Source organism: Anguilla anguilla, chromosome 3 (assembly GCF_013347855.1).
Source record: "Anguilla anguilla isolate fAngAng1 chromosome 3, fAngAng1.pri, whole genome shotgun sequence".
Lineage (NCBI taxonomy): Eukaryota > Metazoa > Chordata > Actinopteri > Anguilliformes > Anguillidae > Anguilla > Anguilla anguilla.
The window spans coordinates 42,563,256-42,585,767 of NC_049203.1; the positions used below are offsets into that span (position 1 = coordinate 42,563,256).

Here is a 22,512-nt window from a genome sequence, read left to right on the forward strand (position 1 = left end):
AAAATGATTCTTACAGAAAAAGTATAAAAGCCTGTCCTGAAATTGGCTTGCTTTCCCCCTTGGCTAAATGCCAGAATTTCAGTGGGTGGGTTTAACTGGGTGTTAGTTACATAAAATAAAAACCTTAAGTCTAGTGAAATTATTTCTACATGTAATATGTGTGAATGAATTTTGGAGACAACTCCCACACATCACTCAGAGCTAGGTACAAGCTGCCAGGGACCTCTGCATTTCTAGCAATAGATTCTAAGTCACAAGACCTCTGAGTACCAATCAGATAAGACTGGAACTTGTTATCAAAGTCATTTAACCGATGAGCACTGAGTCATCCTCAGGCCTATGCCATCTGTATCTGCAAAAGTTCTAGACCTCTGAGTTTGTCATAAGTTAAAAACAAGTTCCCCAAACCTCTGAGACTAAGCCAGATGCGGTGCTGGTGCCAGGCATGGACTCCAAGATGCAGGTATTCTGTCCAGCACTAAAGCATACACATCAGGTGATCTCTGGGCATATCATGTTTCTATAGCACCTTTCTCCACTCTTACTATAAAAATGTCGCAAGCATTCCGATTACAAGTTTTAAAAATGAATGAAGTCAGATAAACATGGGTTTTCCTTTCCTGTGACAGAATCTAAATCCTTACAGTTTTGTGACCCTGACATGATCAAATAAATCCTTACACTGAATTGATACACCGTCCTGTGGCCCCTCGTCCATGGTCTCTGTTTCAGTTTGGAAAAAGTGGACATGCACATTGCACAGCTCCCCACTAGAGTGGTCTCCAACACTCCACAGGGACCACTGGCCTGAACATAGCCATGACAAAACAAGCACCCAAAACCTCCTTTTAGTTGCTTCAGTCGGCCTTGTGCCCTTATTCTGTGGCTGTGCAGCTTTGTGTATGAAACAAGTTTTATAAATGGATTCTGTGTAACGTGATCTGCGTAAGTTGCTCTGGTTGTCTGCTAAATGTTGATTCTCTTTGCCCTCTGTATCTTCTCCTGCCTCTGATGACTACTGTCATGTTAGAGAGAGAGAGAACTCATTTTAAGTTAACATACCTCTATTTAGAACATTAGTTTGGCTAAATAATTCATACATCCATCCATTTTCTAACCCACCCATTCCTGGTCAAAGTCTAAATCAGTGCTCGTTAATTATGGAGTTGTTCTAATCTACAGAGGAGAGCTGCAATTAAGGCATTAAGTGGTTAATGTACCTAATTTTATGAAATCCTAACAACTTTAAAGAAGTGTATGTTTTCCCCCAGGCCAGAAACTTACAGATGCTTCCCCAGGAGAATTATAAATGATGTCAGACTGATAGATTAGGAGGGGTTGGGAAATGGTGTTTTATGTCTTCAGAGAACTCTGTTTTTTATGGCTCTGCTCCCTATAAAACACACTCAACTTCCTCTTGGCCCCACTGAGAAGCATAGGCTGTCAAAACAGACAACTTCATCTAACGGGGTAAGTCACTCTATATGCTGCACTGGAGGACTGCTAGGATACATTTCAGTTAATGTATGTGATATTCCTTTTGAAAACAGAATATTTAAATCATAGACAATGGGCTACAGCAGTGCCCCGACAATGTGGATTCCATGTATCCTCAGGTTACACTGCGGTTTGCAGACCTACAATTTGCAGACAAATTGTATGTTTTACATACCCATGGTTCAGCATGGCATCTACAGTATATCACTCCAGGGTTTAATGCATTACAGTATTTGAGTTGAGTTCAGGTTGAGTTCTGTTAGTAGAACGAGAGGACATGAATGGAAATTAACTGAAGGTAGATTCCATCTAGACATTAGGAAGAATTTTTTCACGCAGAGAGTAGTCAATGTGTGGAATAGCCTGCCAGGTCACGTAGTAGTGGCAGAAACTCTGGGGACTTTCAAGACCAGGCTTGATACGGTGTTAGATACGAGCTAGTCTGTAGGTAATCAGAGCACTATTTTAGTTGGGAAAATGGCAAGCATTGTTGAGCTGAATGGCCTGTTGTCATCATTATATTATGTTCTGTTATTTCTCTGCTCAGTCACCCATCTTCCACGTTGTGATCTTGCAGCACACTGGTGTGATTATTTTCTCTATATTTTCTCAAATTCTCTTGTTCATTAACATTGGCTTTTTCCTTGACTGTGGCCCCTAAGTGAACATTAACTTTTAGTCATAAAGATAAAAGTCAAATGAAAGGGGCAAGGAATATAATGACCTTGGAAGAAGAGCAGAAGGGCTTGAGAGGCTAGCAGTGGAACACATTATGTGGTTAAATTAAAATTAAATTCATACTAAAATTCATAATAAAAAAGTGAGGCAAAGGTGACTAAAGGCTCAATGAAAAGTGAAGTCTGGTACACCACTAACTGTAATCTTGAAAAAATGGAAAAGTACTGAACTTATGGATGGAAGACCAGGTGTAGAAAAAAATTATTTAAGTGCAAATATGTGTGAGAGGTTAAGTTGTTGTACAAGCACCTTGGGGAAAGTTTGGCGAAGGAAGTGTTGCAGTTATACATTTTCAAACCTGTTAGGCAGAGGTGTCAAGTTCCAGTCCTGGAGGGCTATAGTGTCTGGCGGTTGTATGGGTGTTTTTGGCACAAGGGTTTCATGTGAGTCATTGATTGGCTAAGGTATCCACACACCTTGTGTGAGGGTGGGGAACCACACGCAACTACAATAAATTCAAAAGGGGGTTTCTTTAAGTTACCACCGAAGTGGAAACCACTAGGTCTCAGTAAGAGACTTGAGGAAGGGGTAACGAAAAGAAGACTCAACTCCTAAGGGAGAATATCCCAACACAAAGTAAATGTCTCGGCAGGAGAACGAAACTAAGGCGTAAGGAGTGAGTGAACTGCAGGAAGACTGCAGTGCAGTCTGAAGAAAAGCAAAAGAAAAGGGTACCTCGTAAATGAGGAAGGCAAAAGGCACTTAAGGAAAATAAAGAATTAAAGCTAGGTGACTAGTAGGACAGGTGTCTTACTATTACTCAAAACAAAATCTAAATTCAAAAATCCAATACCTTTTTCTTACCACACTTTCTCTAAAAGAGCTTTTTTTCTGTACCGGCTTTCATGTACGTAAGTAGACACTAAAGCGAAGAACAGACCTCGCGTGAGCGTATATAAGCTCTCTCAATCAGGTGCAAACAATCGGTCATAATCAAAAGCAATCATGGAGCACCCTCAGACGGTCCTGAAGATTACCACACTCAGTTACCTAAAACAGCACTCAGTTTCCTCAACAGGGATACTGAGTAGCCGATTAGTACGAAACGGCGTTGATTAGCACAACCCACGATGTCGCACAGCAAACCAAATAAGGAACCATGACAACTTGTTCTCAATGCCTCATTTGGCAGTTGATTGAAATGTAAACGCAAAAACCCACAGACACTTGGGATTCAGTTTGGCACTCCTGCTGTAAGTGCCTATTTGAAAACTTTAAGAAAAGGTGCAACCTTGTTGTTGTGTGGAGTTACTATTGTTTGTTTTGTTTGTGCTTAGTGAAAGAAGACTTGGAACTGCAGTTTTGCCAAACTGAAAAATACAGGCTTTTTGTGCGGTTTTGTTGTTATTCAGTTTCAATTTCTTGTGTGCCATTATTCGATTTGATGTTTCTCCTTATTTGCTGTTTTTCTACTTTTTGTTACTCTGGCCAAAGGAAGTTTTGGAATGTGCACATTAGAAGTGGAAAGTCCAGTGGTCAGGAAATAAAAATCCTGCCATGTGTTTAATCCACCCATGAACTAATCCATCTGATTTCACTAATTAGTTTGACCTCCTGTGTGAAGAACTGTGCTAATTAGCAAATCCACATGATTGGAACAAAACACTGGGAAGAACCTTCGTAACCTGGATTTTCCACCTCTGCCAAATTAAAAAAAATATTAGTTTTGCTTAGCTCCACTGTTTCGGAACTTTTGGTTTGTCAAGTTTGGTCAATATGGTATCTCAGGATATTTTAAAGGGAAATGTGCATTCATAAAGAATTCATTGTATTTTTTCTCAAAAAAAAAAAAAAAAAAACAGATTGTTACAGTATAACATGTACATCTGCTGTCCAGAACGGATTTAGGATGAGTCTTCAAAATGAATATTTAAAGTTAGTTTGTGTTAATTAAAGGTGAGAAGAGTCATCATGTTCTTTACATTTCAGTTTTTTAAATTAATGGACGGTTCTCCAAAAGTACAAGAAGATGCCTGGAGTGCTGTGGAAGAGTGGTGAGGAGCATTTTCTCTCCCTGTGCTGCCTTAACAAAGTCTGTTCAAAATTGTTCTAGAAACTTTTCCCAGCCTGAGGTTATGTCTGCCATTGTAATAATGGTCACTTCTACTTATCAGTTTATTTCTGTTTATTTCTTTCTCATCATGTCAGTCAGCAGATGGAAGGAGTATTCCACAGCCACCTGGATGAAAAGGTGCGGCCTTACATAGACCTGATTGACTCCCTCAGAGTGATCGGCATTGAGAAAGACCTGGCCTTGCCCGCCATCGCTGTGATTGGAGACCAGAGCTCTGGCAAGAGCTCTGTACTGGAGGCCCTGTCTGGGGTGGCACTGCCCAGAGGGAGCGGTGAGACACACACACATACAGTACACACATACACACACAGTACACCCCCCCCCCACACACACACACTTCACACACACACACATGCACACACACACACACAGTACACACACACGTGCCCATGCGCACACACAGACACCCACACGCACACACACAGTGTGCACACTACATGGATAACATGGCTTGAAATTCTCTTCACCTTCAATTCAGGAATTGTGACCCGCTGTCCTCTTGAGCTAAAGCTGAGGAAGCTGAGAGGAGGAATCCACTGGAGGGCCTCCATCTCCTACAGAGACGAGTTCATCCAGTTTGATGACCCATCACTGGTGGAAGGCTATGTGGCTGAGGGTTGGTGCTATTTTCTTTATATATTGTTTTTACTTTTTACCATTGATAATTCTTATCAGCAGTAATAACAGAGTCACCAGTTTTTCCAAAGCAGTTCTCGCCTGTATTTCAGTCATCCCCCAGTATGAGTGGCTAATTCCATCGCATTTGTTAGACAATTACCGCAGTACAACTCCCCAGCTATCCAGATTGATAAGTGAATTGTGAATGAATGATTATTGACAGCAAGTTCCCACACTGTCACATGCTGTATTCAGCTTACTTATTAGAACCACAGACACTCTGGAGAAGGATATTTTCATTGTGTTGTGCTTTGTCATTGTTTTTTAATCTGTGGGATGTAGCCTACACACACAAACAACACCGACCCAGTTAATTTACTTCATAACCAACCCATTAATGTTTAACTCCTGTCCATCCTAGTACAACTATGCTTAGCTTCGGAACCAAAGTTGGAGAGGTCAGGAACACTTAACAAATGTTCCTTAGCACTCAGTCCTTGGGCCCCTCCTCTTTTCTCTCTATGCCTAGTCTCTTCACTCTGTCATCTCCACTCATGTCTTATCATTTCCATGCTGATGACACACAGTTTGTTCTTTCCTTCCCCTCTGATGCATTGGTGCTGGCACACATCTCAGCTTGCCTACAAGAGTCAGATAGAATCATAATCTTAAGCTCAACTTGGTTGAAAGTCATATTCTCTACTTCCCAATTAAGTCCTTCCCTTCTGCATCAGTCAGGAATCACAAAGTGATACTTGAGTGGTACTCAACTCAAACTGTGCATCTGTGATCATGGCGGTTAATCGGATATGCAGATTCCTGCTGTAAAACAACGGAGAATCCACCCCTTCCTCACCACCTACTGAGCACAGCCTAATACAGCCACTATTCATCTCCCCTCTGGACTATTGAAACTCCCTTCTTGCTGGCATCCCTTCCTCTATCATCAAATGTCTTCAGCTCATTCGGAATGCTGCTGCTTGCCTGATATACAGCCTCCACAGACTCTTCCATGCCACTCACCTTTCAGCTCCTTCCACGAGCTGCTCATATTGGCTTGCATCACATTCAAAACTTTGATGTGAGCCTATCGGGCAGCTAAATGGACAGCTCCTTTATATTTTCAAAAGATCACCAGACCTTACACACCTACCAGATCCCTCTGTTTTGCTAGCTCTGGGCATCTGGCACCTTCCCCCTACATACCTGCATGTCCAGGTCACGTCTCCTGTCTTTTCTGGCCCTCTGGTGCGCTTCCTACTGCAGTCAGAACAGCAAAAACACTGCCCACATCCCATTGCAGACTGAAGACTCACCTTTCAGATTGCAACATGGCTCCCCAGACCCCTTTAGATAACATTTATTTTTTCTCTTACTTGCTTTGAATTTCCTTTATAAGAATACTGTTAGTTATAGCTGTGTAAGGATACTAGATTGTCAGTATAGCAGCGCTTTGCATTGTTACAATACAATATGATTGTTCTCTTAATACAGTTACAGTTAATAATTATTAATGGGCCTCTGTGTCCACTTGGTGATGCAATATTTTTGTATTCCTAGGAGTTACACTGATGTTCTCCACTTCTGTACACCATTCTGGATAAGAGTGCACTTTGTAGTAGTAGTAATACAAATAATAATAGCAACATATTGTATGTTCAAATATGGAATGGATATGCATTTTTTAATGATATGTCTACACAACTACTGATACAGTACAACTTGTGCAGCACAAGTGACAAGTGCACTGCGTAATTGGGCTGGTGTGTAGTCAGTGGCAAATCATTGACTGGAGTTAATTTTTCTCTACTTCTTGCAACCCTCCTGGACCCCTCTTTTGATGCACCAGTGTGTCCTGACCAACAGTTTTGGAAACAGCTCAAAAATATTACACTTTCCCATCATTTTCCACAGCGCAGGACAAGCTGGCTGGAGTAGGGGTGGGAATCAGTGATGAGCTGATCACTTTGGAGATCAGCTCTCCTGATGTGTGTGATCTCACCCTGATTGACCTACCTGGAATTGCCAGGGTTCCTGTTAAAGGTCAACCAGATGACATCGGGGATCAGGTGAGTGTAGAGCTTAAAGGTTATTGTACTTGTTTTTTCATTTAGTTTTTACTTATATACTATTTTTGAGTTTCATTTCCAGTTTCAGGGAGAGAATGTACCGTTAAGTTAAAGTTCTGTATGAAGCAAACACCTTGGCCTTAACAGACGGAGTAGGAACATCAATAAAAAATTGACTTACAGTTGCAAGAAATTGTGAACCCCTTGGAATTACCTGGATGTCTGCATTAATTACAAATTAAATGTTGTCTGATCTTTATTTAAGTCACAGTAATAGACAAACACATTCTGCTTAAACTAATAACACACAATCAACTCACAGTTCAGGCTGGACAAAGTATGTGAACCCTTGTATCAAATAAGTAAGACTTACATAAGATTACATTAAACTGGATGGGTTTCCACAGTTTTTAGTGGAATTTATATTGTTCCCTCTTTAAATGATTGTAGCTAAATTAGTACAGTTGCATCCACAATGTAATGTAATGAGGCTTATTCTATTCCAGTCATATACCCTCTCTAAATGGTTCAGACTTATTGGTCTCAAGGCTGTACTGAAATAGCTGCAAAATTTAAATGAATGGGTCCAAAAGATTAAAACAGGTTATTAGCCTGCTATAAAATGGGCATTAATCACAGGCAAAAATTTTACTGAATATCATATTTTGTCATTTCAGATTAAAAGTCTCATCCTGAATTTAATTAATAAGACTGAAACCATTATTTTAGTTGTGGTTCCATGTAATGTTGACATAGCAACAACAGAAGCTTTGAAGATGGCACAGGAAGTTGATCCTGAGGGGAAAAGGACTCTGGGTAAGAAAAACAAGCAGATTGTTTTGGCCATGTGCAGAACCAGTCTGCCAATTGCAGATTTGTGCAAGCTTTTCAAGTATTCATGCTTCATTTTCTTCACTTTTTCCAGCAACACCACTTTGCAGAAAAAAATGAGATATTAATAACGTATTTCTTGCATTAGTACAACATATTTTATTTTTTTAATATTAGCCAGGATTCAGTGAAATGTGTCAATTGATAATTTTGGATTTGAATTACATTTTATCAATGCATACTGTTTACCAAGTTCAGTAATTACCTAAATTAACTTGTTAAAACTGTGAAGGAATTAATATATTGATTTGTCAGTTGGGTATTTTAGTTTCATATTTAAAACATGGATGTTTTGTTTAAGGAGGAAATCCTCCATTTGAACTTCATTATAAGTACATTACAGTATTTCCAGTCATGTGACTCTGTCAACACAGTGAAAAGGCCTGGGTCTCCTGGGTACTATACTCAGTTTGATATTGTCCTGAAGCTGTTGTTGATCAATTTCAGTTAAACCTCAAATACTAATGAGAACATTAACTTGTGGTGATTTTGTTTTTCTCTGAAAAGCAATCCTGACCAAGCCAGACCTGGTTGATAAAGGGACAGAGAAGATTATTCTCGATATTATTCAAAACCAAGTGATCCCTCTCAGCAAGGGCTACATCATTGTGAAGTGCCGTGGCCAGAAGCAGATCGATGCCAGGATCTCCCTGTCTGATGCCACCAGAATGGAGAGAGATTTCTTTAGGCACCATGAATACTTCAGGTATGATAGAAGAACGATAGCAGCATTGATTAAATTGCATCTTGCACATTATAAGTGCACTATATGACCAAAAGTATCTGGACACCCCTTGGTCTGGGGCTGTTGTTCCATGGGCTAGGCCCCTTACTTCCAGTGAACGCAATGGCATTCTAGACTAGAATGCTCCAACATCTAGTATAAAGACTTCCCAGAAGAGTGGAGGTTATTATAGCAGTAAAGGGTGGACCAACTCCATATTAATGATTTTTCATGAGATGTTGGATGTCAGGTATCCACAAACTTTTGGCCATGTAGTGCTTTTACAGGCTGTAATATGGAAAGATCAGACACCCACGCGTCACATGCAAATGTTTTCTACCCAAATTGTCTCAACACTGTATCACGTGTGTACGAGAGACCAAAACTAATATACATCTGAAATGGTGTGATGTAATATTACTGCACCATTGGCAAATATACTATATGACAGCTGCACACAAGCCTTAGATCACCATGTGCGATGCCAGGTGTTGGATGGAGTGGTGTAAACCACTTTGTTATTGGACTCCGGGGCAGTGGAAATGCGTTCTCTGGAGTGATGAATCAAGCTTCACTTTCTGGCAGTCTGATGGACAAATCTGGGTTAGGCAAATGCCAGGAGAACGCTACCTGCCCGAATGCATAGTGCCATCTGTAATGTTTGGTGGAGGAGAAATAATGGTCTGTGGCTGCTCGGCCATGGAAACCCATTTCATGAAGCTCCCAATGAACAGTTCTTGTGCTGATGTTGCTTCCAGAGGCAGTCGGGAACTTGGTAGTGAGCGTTGCAATCGAGGACAGACGATTTTTACGTGCTACATGTTTCAGAACTTGGCGGTTCCATTCTGTGAGCTCAAGTGACCTACTGCTTTTCGGCTGAGCTGTTGTTGCTCTTAGATGTTTCACAATAACAGCAGTACAGTTGACCAAGGCAGGGCAGAAATTTGACGAACTGACTTGTTGAAAAGGTGGCATCCTATGCCAGGGCCACGTTGAATGTCACTGAGCTGTTCCATACGACCTATTCTATATCCAATGAAGATTGCATAGCTGTATACTTGATTTTTTGTACCTGTTATCAATGAGTGTGGCTGAAATAGCTGAACTCACTAATTAGAAGGAGTGTCCACATACTTTTTGCCATGTAGTGTATATGTAGGCCTAATGTGCAACGGTAACCAACAACACATGTACACCAATAAGCCACAACATTAAAACCACCTACCTAATATTGTGTAGGTCCCCCTCGTGCCGCCAAAACAGCTCTGACCCCTCGAGGCATGGACTCCACCTCTGAAGGTGTCCTCTGGTATATTTGGATTTCTGTATATATTTGTACCTACTGTATATTTGTATCTGATATTTTGTATGTACTGTAAATTTGTATCTGATTGTGTTACTTTGTTGTCTTTGATGCTGCAACAGTGCAAATTCCACCCGGGGATCAATAAAGAACACCACTACTACTGCTTCTACTACTTATTACATTATTGGTTTTTATTACATAAACAATTTTGAAATGGATTACATTATTGGGAGATATTACACTATTGGTAGTTTATTACATTATTAGTTGCTACAGGGCTATAAAAAGTTAAGATATTGTTAGAGAGTGAATTATTTCCACATGATTTAAAAAACTCTTGACGGGTAGTAGTAGTGTTCTTTATTGGTTAATATTAACCAGTCGCATACATAGGTTTGCGACTGGTTAATATTAATGGGTAAATCATTATGGATGTTGAAGCATGTGCCTTGTACTTGCGTTTTGTTAAAATACAAACACAAATTTTTAAAACTACAGTACTGGATCATGTGTTTACATTTGGGAACTGGAACTGTCATTCTTTTCACAGTGGCCTTCTGTATGAGGAGAAAGCCACCACACAGTGTCTTGCCACAAAACTGACTCAGGACCTCGTTGACCACATCAAAGTGAGTTTCCCCATTCAACCTGGCAACCTGCTTCACAACATTCAGTGTTTAATCCACTCTTGTGCACTAAACACAGAGAGTATTTTTAGTCCCTGTGTACTCTATTCTCTGGTCTCAGTCTTCTTGTACTGGGGCTCCCATCATTTATCCTGGAGAAGTACAGTGTATCGTCATTTTCTTTCCAACCTTAATCAATTCCTCCCACCTACCTTTGGATGTATGAATAACACTGGCAAGATGTGCAATTATGCAGGAATACAATGGGAAAAGGGGCAATTAAAAGAAAAATGTAGAAGGACGAAAAACAAGTTACTTGACAATTAAGTAACACAATACATAACATTAAAGGAAGGAAGAGAAAATGATAACTGAATATTTTGAATTTTTCATTGTGAAAGGAGAACAGGAAATTTTTAATTATAAATTTCTCTTCATAGAACATATAGGCCTACACTACTCCATGGATGCTCTTTACCTCTGCATCATGCATTAAAATCACATAGCCACACACCATGTAGTGGATTACCCTTACATACATTCGTTTGATTTGAACTCAGTGTTGAGTGAATCCAGGCCAATGATTCATCACTGGCTACCATAAGGCTCTATGATTCTAACATTACTTTGCATATGTGTGTCATTGTCAGGTTAATTAACAGAGTGACTGATTGGTGTTTTCATTCCCTTTTCCCAGAAATCCCTTCCTCTCATATCTGAGCAAATTAAGAAACAGCTGTGGGACACCAGGAAGGAGCTGAGTCTGTGTTTGAGTGGGCCACCTCTGGAACCTCAAGAGAGGAAGAGCTACCTCATCGATGTGAGTACCCACATACCTCACTCTGTTTGCCTGCCCACATACACACGCATCTTAATATTCCCTTAACATATTCGCACACACACGTTGACACACTTCACTCCAGCGGGCATGTCTAGACATTGCAAAGACATGGGGCTCAGCGCAGAAGATAAATTTCAATTTTTTAAATCCATCGCTAAGTTCACATCCACTTTAAAATTCAATTATGTAAATAACATACTATTCTAACATACTATTCTATCACCTACTATGACATAAAGTGCTTGCAAATACAATAATGTGAAGCAAAACGTAACCGTCATTGAGTTTTCTCCATATTTTCCTTTTTATGCATACTGTCCTTGTTCAATTTTGTAAGTCATTCTTTTCAGAAATAAACTGAATTCACTTGTGGAGGGTCATTTTTTTCGGTTTGGATGGTCAATACCATGGCTTGCCAAAATATAATACCCACTGCATTCCACTGATATACACATCATAAATATTTTAATCAACATCATCAAGCTAGTGGGAGGCATGGTGGTGCAGCGGGTAGCACTGTCGCCTCACAGCAAGAAGGTCGTCGGTTCAAATTTCGTCCAGGGGCCTTTCTGTGTGGAGTTTGCATGTTCTCCCCGTGTCCGCGTGGGTTTCCTCCGGGTACTCCGGTTTCCTCCCACAGTTCAGACATGCAGGTAGGCTAATTGTAGACTCTATATTGCCCATAGGTATGAGTGTGCTCTGCGATAGATTGGCAGCCTGTGCAGGGTGTATTCCTGCCTCTCGCCCAATGCACGCTGGGATAGGCTCCAGCATCCCCCTGTGACCCTGCTCAGGATAAGCGGGTATAGATAATGGATGGATGGATGGATCATCAAGCTAACTGGCTCTGGCTAGCGATGGCTAACTTAACGTTAATGTTAAGTTTTTAGTCAAGAACAGGGTTTACTTGCCTTTACGTTAGCTAGCTAGGTTAGCCTTATTCCTGGCGTAAGCCTTGTTGGGCAACGTTACAAACGCTAGCTAAGTTAGCTAATGCATTAAAACCAAATATTAATCATAGTGCTAGCCGGTATACATACAATACTTTTAACATCACTTGGACCATTATTCTACCTTAGGTTTTGTAATTAGTTCCTGCACTAGCAACCTGAACAGCAATGTTGAGAAGTAAATTAAGTTCATGTGTATAGCTACAAATGCATTTGCTTCTGGTGCGAATGATCCCACTGGAGTATGGCACCAGTTGGGATGAATGATGAATTCAGCCTCATACCTTTTCTATCCCAAAGTATTCAGATAAATATAGTGGTGTAACCTTCTCACGGATGATCTAGATAGTCTCCTCGTTATTGGAAAGGCTTCACAGTTCTTTCTTCAATGAAAAAAATAAATGAATAATTTCTATAGCCAATTTTTTTTTTCTCTGCAATGCCAGCAATTCAGCTGGACCTAGCTTGTTTTTTTAAATAACTGAAGCATCGTGTTGTCAGCAATTCACCAACCTACACCCTGAGCCAACCAGAGGAGAATGGATTCCCCTCCCCTTGAGCCTGGTTCCTTCCGAGGTTTCTTCCCATCTGCCTCAGGGAGATTTTCCTTGCCACTGTTGCCTTAGGCTTGCTACTGTGGGGGTCTAGGCCAGGGTTGTCTGTGAAGCATACTGTGACGATCGCTGTGAAATGTGCTATATAAATAAAATTTGATTTATGTATTGATTGAGGCTAACAATTCACCAATATATATTTGAATACAGTGGCGTCACTAGGGTCGGTGGCACCCGGTGCGGTAGACCGTTGGTGTCACCCGATATTGTCGACGGGGGGGGGGGGGGGGGGGGGGGGGGGTTGTGGGGGGTGGGGGGTAGTGTGCTGTTGAATTGCGTGTTATGCATTCAAATGACAAAGTGCTTCTTGTCACCGGCAGTAAACTGCATCGGAGAAATTAGTTGTTTCAGCCCGTTGCTACACAAAACACTGCACAAAACTTTTGTTTTCATGTTAAATCAGTGACACCTAGCCTACAACCCCGATGTCAACCCCACCCTTTCGCTTAGCTGAAGAGTTCTCCCCATTCCTTAGCTAAAGTTGGTCTCTGCAACTTTATGAATAGATTTTAAGAAGAAACTCTTAGCTAGGAGCTTGTAGTGCCACTCTTAGTGGTAAGATAACATGTTTTCTAAGTACAGCCCCAGATTTTTAAACGTGGACTACACATTTTGAATAAACTAGAAAGATTTTGCATAGTACTTTGTTTAAATTTATTTTATGTCCTGTCTGTTTGCACTGCAGATACTAACACAGTTCAACGGCATAATAAACCGGTTGTCCACAGGGGAGGTTGTCCAACATGACAACCTATTCATCCAGCTGCGATCTGAATTTGAAAAGTGGAAAGAACACCTGGATGGCAGCAAAGAAACATGTACGGACTTTATTACACATATAGAAAGAAAGATGTGTACTTTCCTGAAATTACACTGCAGAGATATTATTCAGTGTTTTTTTGTTGTTTTGCTTTGCACCAGTAAATCTTTATTGTTTGCCACCTCATCTCTGCCTCTGCCTCGTTGTCTGCACCTGGGTCCACTCAGTACACTGCCTCACAGGTGCCAAACCATGTGCATGGATTTAAAAAACCAAACCCGCGGATTACAAAACAGAGAGTATGGATTTCCACACTGAGATACTTTTTTCGCCTACGGTGCCTTTGATGACTCCATACATTCCCTCTAAGTTATAAAATTAGATTTCTGTACCTACTGTGTAAAAGTAGTAAAAGTAGGAAATTCCTTCCTACCTTTGGGCACTTAAAGGAGACCTTTCTTTCTGTACTAATCATGTAAAATACAAATTGCCCTCAGTGTGGTATTTGTGATATTTGTTATGGAATCATTGAGATGTATTTTGTTTTGTCCACATTCTTGCAGTTCACAGAACAGTGCAGGAAGTTGTAATGGAGTACGATCTGAAACACAGAAGGAGTGAGCTGGCAGGGTTTAACAACTACAACGTGTTTGAGATGGTCGTCCAGAGGCTGGTGGTGGAGCTGAAGGGGCCAGCCATAAACACGATGAAGATCATCCGTGGTAATGCTCAGGGGGCTATGCAAAGTTGTTCGGATCATAAGTCATCATTCATCTAGGCAGGGGCGTGTAGTCATTGATGTGAGAGGGCACTCTTGCCACCCCCCCTCCCCCACCAATCATCACCGTGCAAAATAATGAGCTCCAAAATGTTTGGGACAAACATTTTTCATCACTTGGAGTTCTCTTCGGGCCTGAAAATTTAAGCACAACCCGACCTGGCCTGAGTGACATACATAATATTTGCTTGCATGTATGGGTGGCCTAACTTGTGTTACAGTTCTGTGACATCACAGTGCATGTATGGGTGTTTGGGTGATTGCCGGGTGGGGGTTTAAAATATTGCTTCTGTGTTTGTTTTGTGTTCCTTGTTATGTTTGATTAACAGATATGGTCCAGCAGCAGTTTACCGACGTGGCTAAAACCTCCTTCATGAATTATCCTTTTCTTCAGTGTGTTTCATTGGTAAATCATGCATCACATTTTATGCTTGCATTAATCTAGCTAATTAAAAAAAAACTATCATTAATAGTTCTGAATCTTAATACATAATGGTGATCAGAATAAACAGATTAGTTTGATATAACTAAACTGCAGACTGGGGAACCCTTCGGTTCTGCAAAAAAAGTGAATTAAACAATAGAAAAGTCTCTCAATGTATCAAGATACACAACAAGTATATGGGCACCTGATGTCCAACATCACATCCACAATTATGGGCATTAATATGGAGTTGGTCCACCCTTTGCTGCTATAACAGCCTCCACTCTTCTGGGAAGGCTATATACTAGATATTGCAGTGTTGCTGCAGGGATTTGCTTCCATAAGGTGCTGGATGGGGTTGAGGTCAAGGCTCTGTGCAGGCCAGTCAAGTTCTTCCATACTGATCTCAGCAAAACCATTTCTATATGGACCTCGCTGGTGCCCAGGAGCATTGTTATCCGGAAACAGGAAAGGGCCTTCCCAAAACTGTTGCCACAAAGTTGGAAGCACAGAATCATCCAAAATGCCTTTGCATTAAGATTTCCCTTCACTGGAACTTAGGGGCCTAGCCCAAACCATGAAAAACGGCCCCAGACCAAGGGGTGTCCAGATACTTTTGGTCATATAGTTTTTGGTCATTTTATATTGCATACATACAGGTTCTTAGACTTTCAGATACAATCAGAATGTGAGGTTTTTGAATAAACTTTAGTGTGGTTGCTTCAGCTGTTGTTTTGCTGATACCAGATGAAAACGTTTGAGAACTGTAGCCTCTTAAAACATAACCAGTGTAACCTTATAAACATTACAACCTAATGAGATTTTGTAGACTATCAAACAGTGCCACTTTGTCACCAAATTGCACATCCAAAAAAAGCATCCAACTTTAATGTAATGTTACAATGCTTACTAACTACAAGCTTCTGTCTAAAATGGTGGCAACGTTATTACGCAAAATATTCACATTATAATAGCCTTTGTCGCACATATCACCATAGCGTTCATATTGTTCGGACAAAAATTCAGAAAATGATATGAAATATAGAGGTTGCTCCACGCTGCATACCAAGTTTCATGAATATCGGTCCAGTGGTTCTGGAGGTGCTGTCATTTCAGTTTTTTTCACAAAATTCAAAATGGCAGAAAATTTGTTCCTTGTGAGGAGAATTTCATGACTCTAGGTCAAATGAGGTGAGGGTCATGAGATTTTAAAATGTTCACCTTAAATCATCTATTACATTGTCAGCATGTGGACAAAATGAAAGGACATACCTAGCTTAAAAACTGTAGGAGTTGCGTGCAGAAATTTACGCTGAAAGAAAACTAGAAGTTTAGGAAGTATGCAAGAGAACAAATTGTGAATTTCTGAAACAACCACCCTAATAAACATTGGTTTGAACTTTGTTGGTAATATTGTGATCATAGTAATTAAATATCTTAATCAAATTAAGCAATATGACTTCTTATAAATCAGTAATGTGATTGAATAATGATATAAACCTGATACTTGTGCTTGTGTATTAAAGAGCCACTGCACTGCGACTGTAACCTGTGTTGGATAAAGGCTTCAAACCACAGGGTGGTTATTTTGGGAGGCTGTCAGATTAAAATGTTTGGGAACCTCTGCTTTGAACCTATTGCACCACTTATGTCCCCGCTATCTGCAGAACAAGATAGATAACATCCAATCAACACAGGAGTCCCTGGTACAGGAGAGGATCTTGGAACAATTTGAAATGGAGCAGCTAGTGTACACACAGGACGGCATCTACTACAAAAGCCTGAATGAATGCAAGGCTGCAGGCGGGGAGAAGGCTTCTCAGGATAACTGTACAGACTGGGATAGCAGGTCCAACTACCCAGACATGCTCAAAGCCTACTATGAGGTGGGTTAGGTAGAAGACCAGCTGCAGTATGTAGACGTATTTTTGTCTTTTAAATGGTGGCTATACTGGATAGTCTTCAGCCAATGTACAGTGACAACAGGTGTATGGTTTTTACACTGAAAAATTAAAACTCTGACAGCATGAATGGGGATAAAGAGGGCTAACAAGATACATTTTGCAGGTTATTTAATTTTGATTTTTTTTTTCAGTGGAAAAAACCATACACCTGCTGTCACTGCTCATTGTCTGAAGGTGAAATGTTTTGGTGAAATGTGTTATGAAGTTTTGACTTCTAAAGACGTTCTGACTGCGCAAAGGGACCCCATGTCTAATTTAATTAGATCATGTCTAATTAAAAAGCAGACATGGTCCAGAATTGTTCATAATTCCATACAAAGATTGTCCATTTCCAGTCCCAGAAAATATCTCTTCCTCTTTTACCCACTCCACAGATTGTTGTCCAGCGGCTGGCTGACCAGGTGCCGATGCTGATCCGCTACTTCCTGCTGAAGGTGTCGGGCCGGATGTTGTGCAGGGAGATGCTTAACCTGATGGACGAAAGTAATGTAAATGAGATCCTGCGCGAGGAGTCGGAAGTCAGCCGCAAGAGGATCGACATGCAGAACCGCCTGGAGCGCCTCACGCTGGCCCAGAAAAAGATCAGCAATTTCTTCTGAGGCAGAGAAAGAATGGCACTGCATTCCCATGCCTTCATTTCTAGAATGTGTGTAAATCTGGGCATGTGCTTATCTCCCGCACTAGCTTCATGATTTATCAATTTTGTACATAATGTGGAAAAAATAAGACAATGCATACTGGCTGAAAAATGACAATACAAGTCACAGATATTTTAATTTGCTTAATCAAAATGTGAAAAATAAAATTGAGTTAAATTTAGTCGTTCTTATTGCAATGGTTTACAAATGCATGAGTATGGGCTAATTTGCTGTTATACCAAGTATCAAAGTCCTGGGGCCTGCTGCAAAAACAATTACCAACTAAACACACATAGGCTCAGGGTGTGTTTGTGCAAGAAGAGTAACTGACTGTGTTTGATAAGGAAATTCTGCTTCTTGCATAGCCACTAATATGATAAAGAAGTTTATTTTTTCCTCTGCTAATTATCTTCCCCCGTAAGAAGGGTATATCGGCAAACTGTGGTACAGTATATAATCTTCTGTGCTCAATGAACTTGCCTTGTCAAAGGTATAGTTCCCTGATGGCCATTGGAATAATTTATTTGCCAGATCTGGTCATTGTTTTTTTGGCAATTGCCAGAGTTCGTTTCATGCACAGTAAAATGTTCAGTAGAGACCATACAGTACTGCTGTGGTCAGTTAGTTTCAACATGGACAATCAGCAATCAAGAGGTTTGATGTCACAGTATTCAATTTAAATAGTCATGTATTATCAATGGATATCCCCCTCAAATGAAGTTTTATTGTGAACTGTGATGAAAAGAAGTAATTTACACAGTAAAATAAAACCATTTTTCACATGTGAGTGAGTAATTGTAGAGTGCTAATATGGCTGGCTAAGTGGACAAGCACATCACATGGGGAAGGTGGTGTCAGACAACAATCATATTTTGAATGTAACAACTGGTAGCTGTCTGGAAACTGATAATATTGATTCAATCCGATCTCAAACTCGAAAAGGCACAATTTGCTTGAGTCAGTTGCTATATTAAGTTATAAAAAGGCACTGTAAGAAGATTACTGTAAATTTTAAATAATTGTGTTTATATGTTTTTTTTTGTAGTATTTTGTGCGTATGACACCCCTGGAAGGAAGATGCACCGTTGGTTGCAGCATGGAGAAAGAGAGAGCGTACCCACACCAACACGAAATTGAATAAATCAAAAACATTCACCCTTCCCTCTTCCCCTCATGGGTTCCGGGCGAAACAAACCAAAACAACACACTAATATAATAATGACAAAGACGAAAGCAAAATGGAACGACAACTTGTCAGCTCGCCGCTCCTAGCTGGCCAGCTTCTTATGGAGTTACTTTTGTGTCTTTATTATGCAATGAAACAGAATAGATTTGAGAGCAAAACTTTCCACATTGCAATCAAAAAATAGATTTGAGAACAAAACTATTGACACTGCAAAAAAATGTTTTTATATGCAAGTAAAATAAATTTGTGATTAAAAATGTATCAATGTGGATGAATAACCTTTGTTTGCGAATCCAAAAGTTTTCTTTGCAAATCCAAAAGTTTTCTTTGCGAATGCAAAAGTTTTTGTCAATAGTTTTGCTCTCAAATCTATTTTTTGATTGCAGTGTGAAAAGTTTTGCCCTCAAATCTATTCTGTTTGATTGCATAATCAAGACACAAAAGTAGCTCCAAAGCTTCTCAGCTGACCAGCTCCTCCTGCCTTTCAGCGGCGGTATACTTTCTCCACATCTTTTGTCTGCACATAAACAAAACTCACACAGACTTCCTCTCTGAGTGCGTGCCCCCGGTCTCAGCCCCAAACTGTGGTGAGGAACACAGATTTAAGCACCTGGGCTGAACAGTTAACGCCCAGGTGCATGCGCTCTCTCCACCAGCCAGCGTCACCGAGATCAATCCAGTTCCCCGCCCGGACGAATACCACAGTGGGTTATTTAATGTGGGTTACTTAAGATTATGTACCAAAAAAAGTTTAATTTTTACGTAGTTTTCTAAAACGTCTTACCACGTACAAAGGTGTATATTGAACATCTATAAAAAATGCAACACAATGTGATAAAACCAAGGAGTGACAACTGAACAATTTCAAACCTACAGAATAAAATTAAAGTCAGATTAATGTGTTAAGCAACACAGAACATTTTGTTTTCCCGAATGCTCATAGACAGGTCAAAAGAATGGCTCAAAGCTGCTGTTCACTTTCAGAACAAGAAAGCTCGGAGCAGCATCACGTGAAGAAGAGGTAGGCTATGTCACTTGGGGCGACTGCAGTACAGGAGATAGGAATTTGAGAAGCACGTATTTATTTATTATGGTTTGACATTATAGATATTAGATATTATAGAATTGATATATATATATATTATATGATTACAGAATCTTATAACATGCTATTTACAGTAAATCTCTGCAATATCCATGTGTTCTCCTATAAAATCCATGGCGAGAATGTTAAGTGATTGGCCTATAATAGCCTATAGCATGCACATAATGTGCCAATGTGTCAACAGTAATTAAAGGAAATGTAAAAATCATGAAGGCTACAGTTTTTATTAATTCCTGTAAAATAATACCACGCATAGAGAGATACAGAGTTTGGTTAATAATATCTACCAGCAATAGCGAAATATATTCAGGTACGAATGTGTGTGTGTGTGTGTGCGCGTTACATTGCGACTACTCTGACTTCCCGAAAACAAGGTTGCCACCCGCTGTACTGGATATGTACTGCCACCTCACCTACTGTACTGGAGGGGGTAGCTAAAATGAGGACATTACGGGTAACACGTCTCTCACACAAACTGCCTGATTTCAGGCCGATTCTGTTCAACTGTATATAATAAAAAGGAAAATACCGGGGGAAAATGACCAAATAGGCGGAAAGCAGGAGAGGGGGTTACAATGTGGGAGAAATCTGCGAAAAACAGGAGTGTTGACAGGTATAATTGTGCACAGTAGGCCTATTTGTCTGTGGGTTGTGTTCCAGGTGTCTTTACGGTTAGGGCAATGGGGGGCAGAGCCAACAGCAAGGTGTTTATTTTGGTGTGTGCCACAGGTTTCTAAATAAACCAAGGATTTGAGAGGCTAACTGGCTCACCTAGTCGTTCATAGCATGAGCGCTACACTGGTGTCAGAAGTGAAAACTTTTTTTTCTTTTATTAATTAGCCAAGGCTTGTTGCTACCTAGCTGACTAGCTAGCCCACAGATTGTTAGTACAAGTCTGTTGGGTGGCCAACTCCACATGTTGTCTCTAACTGGGGACATATTTCTGAGGGGTATGAGAATTAAGCAGGAGGAGACTGATGACAAGTATGGAGAGAGGGCGTTCGGGTGGACATTGGACATGGCTGAAGAGCTGTGAGGAGCACTCAATCCTACTTACCTCAGTATCAGGGTCCATAGCAACGAAAAGGAGAAACTAGATAAAACAAATTACTGTCAACCATAAAAACAAGTTACTCTTTCTCCTCCACAGAAGGGCCAGTGAAACACTGCATATAAAAGTTCATTTAAGCAAACAAAAGGTACACACCACAGTACAACACAAGTACTTAAGCACACAGTTTGTTTTATGTTTCTTATACAATATACTCAAATGAATGTGTATTTAAATACTCACAATACCAAACTTTACTTACAGTCAGCGCTTGATCAACACTTCAGTGCACGGTCTGGAGCCCACAAACACTTCCTATAACATGTTGATGTAATCATCACCCACAGCGTCACCACCGATTGGTCAAACGCCAACACGTGTCATCGTGCTTAGAAGGGCCAGGAAGAAAACAGAACTATGGCTCAAACAACGACAAGTGAAAAGAACTCAACAATCAGTCATTATCCAAATGCACTAAAGACAAAAAATAAATAAAATAAAATGCTACCAAGGGATATATTTCTTGTATGGAAATATCCCAGACAAGCCCCCACAGTCATGTAAATGCCAAAAATAAATGCCTGGCTCAATGCCAAAAAAATGATTCCAGACACCAACTGAAAGAATAACAAACTAATTTAATTGATTGAAAGAATCGCAATTTAATAAAAATAAAGATATACAAAATGAATGTTGTGTCAGTAAATGTTGGTATGAGTGCAATACATGTATAAATATGATCTAGAGTTTTGTAAAGCAGAAAACCAAAAAAAAAAAAAAAAAAAAACGCAGACAAACAAAATGCCCATGCAGCAAGGGACAGAGGGAGAGAGTGTGCTTCAGCTTCCAAGACTATATGGCCTGCTGACCAGCTGGAGCTAATCTCCCACAATTAAGCTGGGCCATGCCTCCATTATCAGCACACCAAAAAGCAAAAAAAGTAAAAGTTTGGTGTGAGACAGCCAAGTACTAAATATGACTTTATTTCAGATTTAATTTGTCCAATTACTTCTCTTTCCCTTAAATGGGGGGACTATTTATAAAAAAAGGGCTTTGATTCCGACACGGATCACCCGTTGTGGATGTAAATACCTTCAGATTAAAGCTTACAGTCATATTCATTGTTTCATTTCAAATTCAACGTGCTGGAGCATTGAGCCAAAACAACAAAAATTGTGTCACTGTTCCAATATTTAGTATTTGACTGCATATGTTGTATATACACGCTGTATGATCATGTCAGAGCATCAATAGTTGCATGCTAAGATGCATCTGTGGTAACAATGTCAATGTTAGTGAGACTATTGTGAAACATATAGCCTACACTCAGTCATTCCTCCAATGTATTTATTTACTCCTGTATTAGCTAGCGAGACAGCTTGATAGATCGCTATCTATCTTGCTAGCTAGCTATCTATCTTGCTAGCAAGCAATCTAGCTAGCTGGAGAGGAAGAGTTAGATAAAACAATGTATTTTTTCTGAGTGTGACAGGAATGACTGATTGTAGGCTGTATGCATACTGTTCATTGTCATGTAGCTAGCTACAACATCAGGTGTTCCATTGTCACACTCTCCAGAACTGACTGACCATAGAACTTGGCTTATAGGTAGACCTGGGCGTGCATTTGGGTTCATATTCCTTGTGCTTTTTCTCCAG

General features: G+C 40.2%; 1 protein-coding gene across 2 annotated transcripts; it reads left to right on the top strand.

Annotated features, from left to right (window-relative positions):
- The first annotated feature begins 1,390 nt into the window (after window positions 1-1,390).
- On the top strand, window positions 1,391-17,693 carry LOC118222907 (interferon-induced GTP-binding protein Mx2-like). Of its 2 annotated transcripts, XM_035408838.1 has the most exons (14): window positions 1,404-1,470; window positions 4,165-4,229; window positions 4,384-4,580; window positions 4,788-4,925; window positions 6,842-6,996; window positions 7,674-7,812; window positions 8,395-8,593; window positions 10,468-10,546; window positions 11,241-11,363; window positions 13,634-13,766; window positions 14,272-14,430; window positions 14,816-14,892; window positions 16,578-16,796; window positions 17,249-17,693. In XM_035408838.1, the coding sequence occupies exons 2-14, from the start codon at window positions 4,177-4,179 to the stop codon at window positions 17,471-17,473; spliced, it is 1,896 nt and encodes a 631-aa protein (XP_035264729.1). In that variant the 5' UTR covers window positions 1,404-1,470; window positions 4,165-4,176; the 3' UTR covers window positions 17,474-17,693. The 2 variants fall into 2 exon arrangements, with proteins under 2 accessions (XP_035264730.1, XP_035264729.1); XM_035408839.1 differs by lacking the exon at window positions 4,165-4,229 and having other exon boundaries at window positions 1,391-1,470.
- Window positions 17,694-22,512: the final 4,819 nt, after the last annotated feature.

Coding starts and splice junctions, on each gene's coding strand:
- LOC118222907 (XM_035408838.1), top strand. CDS start 4,177: ATGGACGGTTCTCCAAAAGTACAAGAAGATGCCTGGAGTGCTGTGGAA. Junction 4,230..4,383: donor TGGAGTGCTGTGGAAGAGTG/GTGAGGAGCATT, acceptor TCATCATGTCAG/TCAGCAGATGGAAGGAGTAT. Junction 14,431..14,815: donor CACGATGAAGATCATCCGTG/GTAATGCTCAGG, acceptor TTTGATTAACAG/ATATGGTCCAGCAGCAGTTT.